The following is a 13,678-nucleotide window of genomic DNA, read 5'->3' on the forward strand; positions in this document are numbered from 1 at the left end:
CCATTACACGTCCATTTGATGATTCTCAATTGCTACTCCTTCGAAAATTTTAGGAATCCAGTGACTGTCAAATTTTTGATTGGACAGTCAAAGTTTTATCGAACCTGCTGTAAACTTTTGTTTGTTTCTCTTTGTTGTTTGTTTTCTGGTCTCAACAAAGTCGATATTGAAATTCAATACAAGGAATAGAATTAGAATTTCGCGTCCTTCAATTATAACACAGAAAACTGTCATTAAACAGTTTTCTGTATCGACAGTACGTTTCCAGCGCCATCTCATTGTCAAATGTGGCAAACACAGGCCCAAATATAGTCGATTTTCAGTATTATAGATAATGAGGGCATTTCCTAGCTTCTACTGTAAAATCTTCGATTCACATAGAAGTCCCCTTCTTTTCTATTTCACTTGTGACAATCAATATACAACGAGAGATTCTTTTTGGGGCGTGAGATACCAAGATCCGGCACTGTTCCATCTTTAGGAAAATATACTCCGGCTAGGAACTGACATTAGCAATTCAATAACACTACATTTTCGAAGATAATAAAATTCTACATCTGAGATGCCTCTAACTGGTACACATAAATCGATGGAAATCCTGTTTCATCTTTCGTAAGCTACCAGTTTGACGCCGATCTTCTCATGAGATGGCACAAGATGCGAGATAAAACACGAGAGAATAATTTCACTCTCACGCGTTGTCCGCTGTTCAATTTGCCTTTGTTGTTTCAGTTTAGATTTATGCCTTTTTGACTATACGAAATTCGATGAAAAACGCGCAAACTCTGTGGATTATCAGGGTATCAAAATTCAAGTTAGTTATGAATGAGGTTCGGAATCTTCAGAATCGTTGCTCTAAAACCATTCAGCTTTTCACTGACCTGATGCTGCGGGCAAAATTCTAGCCCAGCTCATGCGTTTTCGGCAGTCAGACTTAGAACGTTCGATGAGTAGCTAGAGGTGCAGATTCGAGAAACAATTTAAGGATTCTTAGACAGCTTTTTTCTTATTCCAGAAATGAAATTGGTAAACATATGAAACGTTTGAGATAATAAGTCACACATAGCTTTGGTCTTCAAGAGGTTGAAGTCGAAGAAGTAAAAACCTCATCGAAACATTAAGTTCTGAAAGTATCAAAAATTGAACATAGATTCACCTCCAAACTATTCCTCTTTGCTGATTCCCAAACCGACTGTAGATAAATTGTAGATAAACCATTTCTTTATTAGCAATTCGAAAGTAATATCGCAGACATAACGGATAATTTGTCTTTAACCCACAATTAACCATCTGGCTTACACTGTGGACACACTGTCTGGACGTATCATATTCAGCTTCGCCATTAAAATATGCCGGCACTATCATACTTTTCTCCTGATAGAATCCAGGCCATTCTTGATAAATTGGTATTAGATCGAAGCCTCCAATAGGCATCTTCCTCATCAGTATGAGTCATTTACTTAAGACGACCATAACGTATAATAATCCCATATATTTGAATATCCAGCGTAGAGGCTGTCAAATTTGAATTTTACTGAAAGTATAAAACGTCGAGTTGTATGGTTTATAAATTGAAATTAACGAATCTGATATTTAATTTATCTGTATGGATTATGAGGGTATCGAGATTCATAATTCATTCACGGATGAAACAATATTAGTTACACCAAGACGTTTTCTTGATTCGATGCTGTGTCAGCGTCTGGATTCTGATGGATTTGTTGCTTCAGCAATAGATAGCTCGTTTGTGGATCTTATGCATAATTTTAATTTCAAAAAGATCATAAAAAAAAAGACAGAAAGAAACCAAAATGTATTTGGATCTTAGTAAGTATGAGTTACGCCTCTTCGCAGCACATTATAGCCTTAGGAAGTATATGGTAAGAAGGCCAACTTATTTTGTTTGGATTTCCACACTCCAAATGACATTTTCCAATATTCCAACTCGACTGTCACTGAATGCAAAATCATTAGAATATTCTATGGAATATATGGACCAATATCGTTCTCACTTTTCTTCTTTGCTAGAGTCGCTGATGAAAGAATGCCTTGTTCAAATATAAATGGGAAAAGGAGTGTCCAATTCATCGAACATATATTATGATTTACCTTCTGATGTTCCGACGATTGAGTGGATTGTCTAATGAATAAGATAAACAAATTTTGGTGGCCCACTGACATATCCAGCTTTCTCGAGTTGTTTGATGAACCCAAAAATTATCGGAATTTCTTATAAGATCAAATACATGTAGGTAAGTATTCAAACACAGGCTCCATCTATGTCTAATTCATTCCCATTTATAGAAAAAAGGTGAATGATTGAAACAATCGACTAAGTGATCAGCGTGGTGAAAAATATTCAATTAGAAAGTAAACAATTTGGTGCAATATCCGTCACTGGACATACCAACATTTTCTTAGAACCAAAAGTATATTACCGTCAGTCAAGGTCAGTCGACATTCTTCGGTGGCTGCTGTCGGTAATCTTCAGTGTCCAGAGGCCTTACTGACCTACTAAGTCGCCGTCCGCACTCTGTAGTATACGGACTTCGTCAAGTTTCATCCGATGAATTGAGGCGACTTCCTATGACGATCATTTGCTACATTTAGGACTCTATCTCAGTCTTTTCAAGCAACAATCGCCTAATCATTCATCTGAAGAAGAATTATTCGATGAACATAGAATATAGAATAGAATAGACATACTAAAATAATAAGAAGGCCACAGAAGGTTCAGAAGGGTATTGTCGCCTGTCAAGATCAGAGAATATAAAAAAGAAGAGTTTTTCGAATTAAATGAATGAAAAGTATCTACAGTACCTAACTGAGGAACTCCTCGACTTAGTATTGGTTCTTAGTAGCTCACCGTATGACCAAAAAAAACTGTTGTGTGTAACCAATTCTGGTCCAGCGATGCCGGCTACGGAATAAAGCGATACCCCCAAGATATACCGGACAACTTATGGCGAAAATGAATTATTAGTTCCGATAAATAGGCACAGATCCACGTTCCACTTTCGTGTTTGGGAATACGCTCATTAAAAAAATTGATTATGTAAACTTCTTTGGATGTAACAGTCGAACGACGAGCCGGTGGTGGCCGGTTTCCGTTTGCCGTCAACTTCATTTTTTATGGAGGATGGACCAATTCTCCGGACATCTGTTTGACACGCGTCAACTGGGTCATCAAGGTTGTTTGAGAGCGTGGTTGGGTCTATTCTGTTCCGGAGCCATATTTCTGGCCGGAACTCGTGGTATTTCCTCTTGGAAAATGTAGTCGAAGTTCCAAATGGTGGGGTTAGATGTAGGCAATTTATTTCTGTGATGGCATGACGTCACTTGGACAAATCATTGATGATTATCTTACAGAGGTGTCTTTGACTCGTACGAATACTTTAACAGTAGGTTCTTGTTGTTATTTATTGCTGATAAGCTCATTCTGCTTATGATAAGTTATTTTATTTCGTTTGACATATATCAATATGTTATTTGTGATTCAGTCTTTTGAGTTTAGAAGTTTTTTCGTTAAGAGAGCTTTTCCTAACTCAAATTCTGATGCACTAAACTTTTTCAATGAGTTTTATATCATCAATTTGTAGCTATTTCTGGAAAATGTATGTTTTTGTCGTTGTAGACAAACGAACTTGTAGAGAATCAAATTTCCTTAAATTGCCAACCATCCTTGTGAAATATTCTACTCAACATTTGTTTCACATCAAAGATACGAACTCCTAAAATAGGAATAAATTGAAGGATAGTTGGCACTTTTCGAACAATTGGAATCATCTTCAGTCTATTAATACCCCAAATGACTCCTTTTGAATGGTTAACACGAACTGTATAGACAAGAGGCGATAAAAATGCACCATTAGCACCATTATGAGCTCTTGACATCATAACGGCACTTCCTATAGTAGCGATGTTAGGATGAAAACCAAGAGATGCCTCTGAAATAATAATATATCCTAGTGGAAGCAATATTTTGCTCATTGAAAGATCACAAGTATAATTGTACAACTTAAACGTCCAAAATCGATCAAATCTTGTTTATCAACTGGGTTGAGATTCAAATCAAAGTCTCCTGAATGAAAGTTCAACAGATTTATTTATCTTTGGCAGCATCTGTCAAAGATATCATGTTCGTCGAATTTATGAATGAATCCTCATTTCTATGAACGATGTTAGGAAATATCTCTACAGCTCTTCTTGCTCTATAGCTTTGGCACCTGCAGCAGTCTTGAATGATGACCAATGTTGAACATGTTCAGCTCATTAGAATTCTGTTTGATACCGCCTGTGAATGAGGTTGAACAGTCATCGCAATATTTAGAAATATTCGTGATTCTTTCTCCATTCATTCATCTGGGTTTTGTGTTTTCACTTGCTACAACGACTGATTTAGGTTCTCTGAACCCATAATGATCAATTTTTTGACCATTTCGATTCACAAACCACAGAAGAATGTCGAGTCAAATGTCACTGAAATGAACATTTCTTTCTGAACGTTTCAGGCTATTTTTCATAACTTCCTACGTCGTTAATCGAAAAAAAATGCACCCTAATCCGTCCCTGATGCAATCCGCAATGTCCAAAATATCAGATGTTGAGCTGCCTCCATTTTATTCGCCGATAATAATTACCGTTCGGATGTGAGTAGCTATTTTGAAAGTTAACGGATCAACTTTTTGCCAACCTCTCATTATGAACATTGAGGATTCATCACAACCTAGATTGATTGCCGTTTTCCGAACTAATCATCCTCATTGTATTTGAATTATTAATCGTTTTACCGAAAAAAAACCGACTGGATCTGCTATCCGGTCTCAAATATTGTGCCTGATTCGAGCAAGGAAGGAAATTCAGCTAATGGTGCCGAAATTAAATGATATTTTGATACAAATTGGAGTATAGATAGATAATTCAACTATTCGAGTTTGTCATCTGACAAACATGGGTACATGACATTTTATTCTATGACTTCAAGAATCTATAACGAAAATAGACCTATATGTCTTCAGGCATAACCTATGTCACTTTACCTTAGATGTAACATGTAAACAATGTGTATTTAAAGGTGATTCTTATTCTTTGATGATCAAAATTTATAATTTCACCAAAAATCGCCTAAATAAAACATTAAAAATGACAGAGTTGTCATCCACTCAAGTAAAATGCGATTCCATAAAATTTTAAGTACGGTTCTGGTAGGAGACGCCCCTGGCGGGAAAACAGATGACTGAACAGTCATGGTTTACAATGGTTCAGTTGTTCTGTATTGTCTTTGAAATTGTTTCTCTAAAAGTTGTGATTACTTTGTAGAAATTTGTCATGAGAGACATTTTATTGGTGAGTTTTCAACTCATTTTCAAATATTGGTGATTTTCGGAAAAACAATTCATTTCAACTAGTTATATCTTCTCTTAGAAAAGGCCAAACTTCAAAAATACCGATTTAGGATAGTTTTTGTAGTTCTGAAGTATCTTGATCGGAAATTTTCGTAGAAATTTTCCACGTTTACCAAACCGCAGGTCAACTCTCTAATTTCAATTAAAATGCAACTATTTATAGATCAGGAATTCGGAACTTTATTGGTGATGAATATTTAAACCGAGGAACTAGAAACGTGAGTCTTGTCAATATCGAATACTAATGCACAAACAGTCGAATAAGGTCAATATTTGGTGACAGCTGCACCTAGGCAAACAATAGAATGATTTGGAATGACATTTCGCGAAAGTTTTGATCATTCAAAGCTCGATCAGATATTCAAACGGGAAAAAATGATCTTGAGTCATCATTTCGTTTCATATTCCGTCGACTTAGATTCCGTACATCCTAGGAGCAAGCAATTTCTCATGAATATGATTATAATTTAAATTATCTGAAAACTCCAGAACAAAATGTGGGTACCAATAATGAAATCCTAACAGTATATAAAAGTAATTGTGCTTTTATCAAAACATTTGACCACAACGAAGCTATACAATTTGTATCCACATTTTAATCGAATTAGTTACAAGGATATGCACTTGATTTGTTCATTTTATTGGCTTAATCATATTGAAACCGCAGACTTGGCTTTGAATTGATTGACCAACTTTATTCGGTCACTACCTCAAAAAGTTTTACCTTTTATATGTACTTTCAGTATGCTCTAGTGATATGGAATAATGGTGAATTTGGGTCATAGAAAAACAAGATCATTCAACAGATGGCAACACCAGTACCTCAAAAAGTTTTTCATTCTAATATGTACTCAATGCTTTTCATTCAAATCTTCATTTAGAGGTGGATTTATCTCATCTTACTATCACTTTTTCATCTAAATATCGTTCATTTGTTCGTAGAGAGTGGATTATTGTCATCGCAAAAGTCTGAACCTAAAGAAATTCCTCCAAATAGACATCACCAAGAATAGAACTATGAAATGTGAAAAAATTTATTTAGATATAAACGATTACATTCATTCAATACTGTCGCTATGATGATCAGAATCATAATACACTGTTGTATAATACATAAATACATCTTTATCGAAAACAAGATTAAAAATCTGAAACCAAACAATCTCTTTTAGGGTAACTTGAGTTCATTTTTCAATTATTGTCAAATAATTTGTAATAAAATATTTTAAACGTATATCTATTATAAATAAGTTATTATGTATATCGACTAGATGAGTAAATTTTGAATATATATTAATTTCTTCACATATTCTCGAACATTTCTATACGTCTCACAGTATTTCCCCTTCTGATATCAGCCAAAGTCTTATATTTATCCCTTCCTTCCATAACGTTAATTCTGTGTATTTTATCAAAAGATGTTTCTTCTTCCTTCTTGAACGACTCCTCTAGTTTACTTTGTAGCGACTTGAGTTGCTCCTGAAGATTTTCGTTCACTTTTACAACTTCCGGAAGTTCAGTATTGGCATTATCTGGTACAGCCTCGAGTTCTGCTCGTCTCTTAGCTTCCTCCTCCAACCTAGCCTTCTCCAGCAACCTTTCTTCTTCAGCTTTCTGCTGTTGAATCCTGTATTCCTCCTCCTTCCTTCGCGCGAGCTCTATTTGCTCCTGTAACCTCTTGGTCTCTTCGTCCTTAGCAGCCACTTCGTCCTGTATCTTCTGCACCATCTTCTGTTTTTCCATTATTTCCCACTCGAGTTTGGATTTTTCCTCAGCTTCCATGTTTTTGGCTTCTTGCAATCGTTCGATCATGGATTTGAGTTCTCTTTGTTCGATTTCTAGCTCTTGTTTGGCCTCCTGTAGCTCGTGTAGCTGATCCTGTAGTTGCCGAATTATTTGATTGGCCTCCACGAGAGTCTTCCTGCTTTGTTCCAGTTCATCTTGCATTTTTTTTAGCTGCTTCTGGTACTCCATTTCTCTACGAAGAGCTTCTTCCCTTGCAGTTCTTTCTATGTTGAGTTTGTCCCTGGATTATGAAGAAAGAACAACGATTATAGAATTCAAGTCAATCGGTGCCTACTCACTTGTGATTTTCCCTCAGTTCTCTGACAGCATTAGCCTTCTCCCTCATCTTAGCAACTTCTGGAGTGTCTGGCTTTCTTCTTCTCACGTAAAGCTGGTGATTTCCAACTCCCAAGTTCAAGATTTGCTTGCTGCTCTTTCCACTGGTCGTGAAGAATGTGAAAGTTGGTGCCTTTTTGTCTACAGGTTTGATTATGAATTTTGTGTCCCTGAAGGTTAGATGTTTTATTTCTGACCATGGGAAGGATACCTGAGGATTCAACCTAGAATTGAAGAGGTTTTAAAACTCTTCTCGTTGTTTTGCCTTGAGTTTACTCACTGATCTTCGGGCACAAATATGTCCAACCCTAGGGCGTTGACACCTAGCAACAGTTTGGTCCGTTTTTTGTTTAGGATGTCGAAGTAGAATACCCCGTACATATCTAGGTTTTGAGCCAGTTTCAAGTACTCCAACATGGCGTCTTCAGAGTCCATTCCTGCCAATTTTTTCCACATACTTGTCAGACTTTCTGTCCACGTCATAGCGTCGAGATCATGCTGTTTTATAACCCTGCAGAAATAAGACAACTAAAATATGGAAGTTGCGGATTTGAAGAACTTTTTGAACTCTGTACCTACCTCTTCGGCAGCAAGGTCTGCTTGACCACGAATTCTTCATCGTGCTTCTGATCATCGTAGTCGCCGAACTTGACCTGCAAGGAGTAGGATGCCAGCAAAGCTGCCGTGTCCGCTGGACAGAAGATTTCGCTGGACAGGATGGCAGCTTTAACTTCTGTGTAGAAGACCTGGATGGTGATGTTCTCGATCAGTTCGCTAGCCACGTCTTCTGGGTAGTATTTTATTCGAAAATTCAGGTCTCTGGCTGCTTCTGGTAGGTCTTTGAGGGCCTTGAATTGAGGTAAGATGGTATGGGATTAGAGGAGTGATGGCATGTTTCGATGTAATGTGAGTATGATGTGAAAAGAAGAGTTTTGGAAGGTTCAAGAAAGAATTTTAAATAATCTTTCCCTGTTTTTCCTGTACGACATCGTCCCAAACAGGAAAAATCGACTGTTTCATGAATATCTCGAGGTAAAACTATTTTTATGCCTATAAATCCAACCGCAGCAAATTTCCTTTCACAACAGATAATACTTGAATGAATATCTATTTGAATAGTGTCCAATTAGTCTGAATTGGAAGAGAAACAATTGTGAGATGAGTTATGTAGGTTTCTTTGGACTACCTCTCACAAAACTGAACAAGAATTGAATCATTGAGTCAAGAAATTTCGTGAAAATTTGGAATAGGTAAATTTGAGGAACGTAATTGTGGAATTTTTTAATCAGTTCAACTGTCAACTATTGTTAAAGACAACAAAGAGTTTTTCCTTACAAAGACCCTTTCTGATTCTACCAATTTCCTTGAAAATCTGATTTTTCACAGCTCTCATGGCATTTCACTTGATTAGGTAACTGATACATAACAAATGCTTGCAAATGTTCTCGCAGTAGGTACACAAAATGAGATCACCGTTTGGTGTTTGATCTTCTTATCTGACTCAATCTTCAAATAAACAAATATTGACCTACATCAACCACTGGAAGAATTCCAGGGTTTTGGATGGAAACTATACATGGTGTAAATGAATAGTTGTCAAAAAATTTAAAGGTAAGAAAAATAGTGTGGGTCTCTTTAGTATTCCTGGTTTCCAAGAAAAAATTGCTCTTAAGGAAGCTGTATCCGAGCAGGTGTTTGTGACAATGAATCACCAACTTTTCATTCACACCCTGTATACAATTCTCGAATGAACTTTGGCCCCAACTTTCTCATAGAAATTCCTCGGTATGAATCATTCTGATAGCCAAATCAAACAGTTTCTTTCCTGGTTTCTGAACAATGATGAGGACTACGTTGATTTTACTTACATACCTTTTTGGACGTGTCCAACCACACCAAATCGGTCGACTGCCTGGGTCGGTAGCACAAACCGAAAAACCACGTCTCCTGCAGTCCCAAACTCCTACAGATCATCAAGAAAATATCCCTGAACAGTGATTTTGGGGGAGCTTCTAACTCCGTCTCGGCCAAAACCGATTTCACTATCACTTTCATCGTGAAATCGAAAAAAAAAGACGCGTTTTTGAACTTAGACTCCAAACAACTAATAGGAATCCGTTTTCGAGGGAACCTTGAAGGGTATTATTGATAGTAACGATAAATTTTGAGTCGTGATAAGGAAAAACAAATGCGGTATAGGTGCTTCGTCCATTACCGACATTTTATAAATAATTTATGTAGAGATAAAGGAGTATGTGTAGAACAATCATGTAATCCTCTGTCTTCGATTACAATAACGGAGACGTTGGCAGAGATAAGCAATCAGGAGCGTCGGTTTTGATGAAATTTATCGGGAATTATTAAATGGGGATTATTTTGTATTCTGTGCGAAATTTAATAGGTGATAGTACTGACATGAGGGATAGGCTTTTTCAAGCTTGTTCTGAGACACAGAATATCCAGCTGGACGACGAATTTATTTGTCTAAAACAATCTCTCCGAGGGTCATGCAGAATTTTAACGTCATCTGGTGAAAAGTTTCCGAGATGAAACAAAAAGTTCGACAAGTATTTCTTTATTTTCTACGAAATTTTGTACCATACTTCATATCAGGAGTTTGCAGCTCACTGGATCGATATTTTATCGAAAAAATCGGTTGCCTACAGTGTGAGTTAGGAAAAACGCAAAGAGATAAAAGTTTTTCTTTTGACCTCAATGATCTACTGTTAAAATATTCGTACGAGTCAAAGACTCACACTGTATAACTCCGAAATCACAGAGCTGACTTAGCCAACTAAGGAACTTAACCACATTTGAAAATTTCAATCTTCTTAGCACTTTTCCTTCCTTATTTTCTTGTAAATTCTTCAGTGCAAGTCATTTACTACCTGTTAGAGGTCATAGTTTTCAATAAATCTCATTTAATCAATACCCCTTTTATTCCATAAAGAAAGACAACAAAATCTTTCGAAATTAACATAAATCAATACATAATATACGTAGAATATAATAATTTCTTCGAAGATGGACATTCACATCTTATCAAAGAACTTGATCCTTTTGATACAATTCTCTCCTCGTATATCAGACAGAGTTTTGTACTTGTTCCTCGCTTCCCTTATATTTTCCTGATGTATTCTATCCAGCATCGTTTGCTCTCCTTCCCTTATAGAATCTTCTAATTTTGTTCGGAGGGACTAAAAGTTAACAACACATAAATATTCCCCTTCTGAAAAAACATACAGGCTATACTTTAATCTACCCTTCAACAAAGACATCTACCTTCACGTGAACCTGAAGTTCGTCATCGACCCTGAAAACTTCAGGAAATGTCGAGGTGTTATCAGGGTCCGAAAACAACACAGAAATTTCCTTCTCCCTCCTGGCCTCGTCCTCTAACATCGCCTTTCGTCTTAGCTTATCCAGCTCTTCTTTTCTCAATTTAATTTTGTAATCTTCCTCGTCTTTTCTAGCCGCTTCTATCTGTTTTTGTAACTTTTTTGTTTCCTCCAGTTTCTCCGCGATTTCTTGTTGGATCCTTTGCATTGTGGATTCAAGGTCCTGCTGTAATTTCTGCAGGTGGTGTTGGTACTCTTCCTCCCTACGCAAAGAATCTTCCTTGGAGGATATATCCAGTTTCAGTTTTTCCCTAAAATTGAAGCCATATTAAGAATTGAGAGTTCAAAATGGTCTTCTTGTTTTGTCCTTTCAATTTCGCATCATCGTATGAGAGAGCAACGAAGAACCTTCTTCTTTACTCTTTCTTTACCACGTATCAAAAGAAAACGCTTCCCCAATTTCCATATACTAACATGGAAACAGCCAAATGGTTCATATTTGGCGCTGTCTATAAGAGAAGACCCATCACTTACTTGTTTCTCAGTCTCAGGTCCCTCAAAGCCTTGGCCCTTTCCCTCAAAACAGTCACTTCAGGACTATCTGGTTCTCTACGTCTGATATAGAGCTCTTGATTGCCAAGAGAAAGGTTGTAGATTTGTTTGCTTCTTATCTTACTCGTCGTGTAGAACGTGAAGTTTGGTATTTTTTTACCCATGAACCTGATCAGGAATTTCTTACCCTTGAACCTCAATTTTTTTATTTCAGACCAAGAAAACGACAATTGTGGTGTCAATCTGCAAGTGATATTGGTTCAATGTAATAAGAGAACAGTTTTCTCAATTTTCTATATGACCATTCCCTAAACCCTTATAACAACTCACTTATCGACAGGCGTATATATATTCAGACCCAAGGGGGTAACCCCAATGAGCAATTTCGTTTTCTTCTTGTTCAAGATGTTGAAATAGGACACCCCGAACATATCCAAATTCTGAGCCAGTTTGAGGTATTCCAACATCGCCTCTTCTGGATCCATCCCTGATAGTTTTTTCCACATGGCAGTGATGCTCGCCGTCCACGTACAGGGATTCAGGTCGTACAGCTTGAAAACCCTGAAAAAAATCTTCTTCAACTTCCTGTTGTAAGTCTAACACCATATTTGTTGAGCCAAAGTCAGCACCTGCATCAGCAAATTACTAGTGGCATCTATCCTCCCAAGTGAAACACTACAACGTTACTCTACAGGTTTCTACATAAATACATGACTTCCCTGGCAGAAAGCACCCATACAAATTATGTAACAACTCAAAGATTGCACCTACTCACCTGCGAGGTAAAAATTCCTGATGGGCCATCAAATATCTGTTGTACCTGTTCTCGTTAAAGTCGCCAAACTCAACTTGAAGTGAATACGAGGCCAACAACGCTGCAGTATCGGCAGGACAATAGATATCGTTGGACAGAATGGCCTTCTTTATTTCCAGATAGAAAATTTGGAGGGTTATGTTCTCGATCAGTTCAGTACCCACGTCCTCTGGATAATACTTTATGCGGAAACTCAAATTTTTGGTTGCAGTTGGTAGTTTCTTCAGGACCTGAAGACATATAGTAGAGTCAGCAAACTCATCTGATCAGTGAGATTAGCTTAGTTGAATTGCTACAGTCAATCGAACAATGGGTAAACTTGTTGCAAGATGCAACATTCTTAAGTTGCATGACTCTGGTTTATGCCGAATGCAAGCAAAATTTGGTCCTTGGTTTAGTATGATTCAAACTCTGAACTCTGACTATATGAACAAGCTAATGGGAGTATTCTTTATGCAGCATATTCTTTTACCTTCTTGGACGTGTCCAACCACACCAAATCCGTAGTTCTGTTGGGCTGGTAGCAAAGACCAAAGTACCATGTTTCCTTGAGCCCTAAACTATCACAAACCCTAGAATAAACATCGCTAAAAAGCGATTTAGGCGGAGCATCTAAATTGGTCTCCGCCAAAACAGACTTCAGAATCACTTTCATGTAGCTGACCACCAAAAACTCCCAGTTTACACTAAAATTTTCTGATGCTTACTGGATAGTGGAATACCTTCGATGTTTTTTTTGTGAGAATAATTTACTGAGATAACGAGATATGTAGGTACATAATCGAACAATCAGCCAATCGCTTTTCGATAATTGAGACCTATACAATTTTTTTTCGGATTGCATAAAGTTACAATTCGAGTTAATAATGTGAATCGGAGATTGCTTTTAAGAGCTTATCGAGTGATAGAGATTAGATGGCGATGAGATGTTTAAGTGCAGTTAAAGCGTTGGGGGAATCACTCATAATTACTACCACATCAATATATCGAAAGCCAACAAATGTTCATCTCTCAAATAGATCAGAACTACCAGCTGTACCAACAGCGTTCTCAGGAGGTGAACTGAGAAAATTTCAGATCGATAGTCACTACATCTGTCTGTTATGGCTCTTTTCTCAGATCTTGAAGAGAACTCCTTCTCTGTACTTTATGAAGAGGACTAGATATCTCTTAGGTTAGGTTCATTCATCTTTCAATAAAGGTTGCATTCACAAACTTACTCCGGAGAGTGGAGTAAGAGTATGGTCATGTTCACAGGAAGACAAAGTACGTATGGGAACGCTCCAGAGAAAGCAGAGCTTACTCAGAGTGAGTTTGTGAACGCAACCAAAGTGTTGTTACTTTTGCCTCCTTTACTCCTTGAAGAATGAATTGAAACACGTGTTTCTTGCTCAGTGTTGCATTTTCAAGTGGGTGGTAGTAAAAGTGTCTTGTATAAAAAAAACTCA

The 13,678-nt window shown here is 37.2% G+C and overlaps 2 protein-coding genes across 3 annotated transcripts; both read right to left on the bottom strand.

The window, feature by feature from the left end:
- Positions 1–6,425: 6,425 nt before the first annotated feature.
- On the bottom strand, positions 6,426–9,744 carry LOC123319175 (moesin/ezrin/radixin homolog 1-like). The gene is made up of 5 exons (XM_044906036.1): positions 9,399–9,744; positions 8,106–8,374; positions 7,807–8,037; positions 7,490–7,750; positions 6,426–7,431 (listed from the first exon to the last, which is right to left on the bottom strand). Exons 1-5 carry the CDS (start codon positions 9,579–9,581, stop codon positions 6,708–6,710), a joined length of 1,668 nt encoding a protein of 555 aa, XP_044761971.1. The 5' UTR covers positions 9,582–9,744; the 3' UTR covers positions 6,426–6,707.
- Positions 9,745–10,446: 702 nt separating this feature from the next.
- On the bottom strand, positions 10,447–13,020 carry LOC123319151 (moesin/ezrin/radixin homolog 1-like). Of its 2 annotated transcripts, none has more exons than XM_044906008.1 (6): positions 12,703–13,011; positions 12,192–12,460; positions 11,747–11,977; positions 11,399–11,659; positions 10,809–11,175; positions 10,447–10,723 (listed from the first exon to the last, which is right to left on the bottom strand). In XM_044906008.1, exons 1-6 carry the CDS (start codon positions 12,883–12,885, stop codon positions 10,559–10,561), a joined length of 1,476 nt encoding a protein of 491 aa, XP_044761943.1. In that variant the 5' UTR covers positions 12,886–13,011; the 3' UTR covers positions 10,447–10,558. The 2 variants fall into 2 exon arrangements, with proteins under 2 accessions (XP_044761943.1, XP_044761944.1); XM_044906009.1 differs by having other exon boundaries at positions 10,604–10,755; positions 12,703–13,020.
- Positions 13,021–13,678: the final 658 nt, after the last annotated feature.

The sequence above is a fragment of the Coccinella septempunctata genome, chromosome 8 (assembly GCF_907165205.1).
Source record: "Coccinella septempunctata chromosome 8, icCocSept1.1, whole genome shotgun sequence".
Classification (NCBI taxonomy): domain Eukaryota; kingdom Metazoa; phylum Arthropoda; class Insecta; order Coleoptera; family Coccinellidae; genus Coccinella; species Coccinella septempunctata.

Coding starts and splice junctions, on each gene's coding strand:
- LOC123319175 (XM_044906036.1), bottom strand. CDS start 9,581: ATGAAAGTGATAGTGAAATCGGTTTTGGCCGAGACGGAGTTAGAAGCT. Junction 7,751..7,806: donor ATATTTGTGCCCGAAGATCA/GTGAGTAAACTC, acceptor CTTCAATTCTAG/GTTGAATCCTCAGGTATCCT. Junction 7,432..7,489: donor GAACTGAGGGAAAATCACAA/GTGAGTAGGCAC, acceptor TTCATAATCCAG/GGACAAACTCAACATAGAAA.
- LOC123319151 (XM_044906008.1), bottom strand. CDS start 12,885: ATGAAAGTGATTCTGAAGTCTGTTTTGGCGGAGACCAATTTAGATGCT. Junction 11,978..12,191: donor CAGGAATTTTTACCTCGCAG/GTGAGTAGGTGC, acceptor GATTTTTTTCAG/GGTTTTCAAGCTGTACGACC. Junction 11,176..11,398: donor GACCTGAGACTGAGAAACAA/GTAAGTGATGGG, acceptor CTTCAATTTTAG/GGAAAAACTGAAACTGGATA.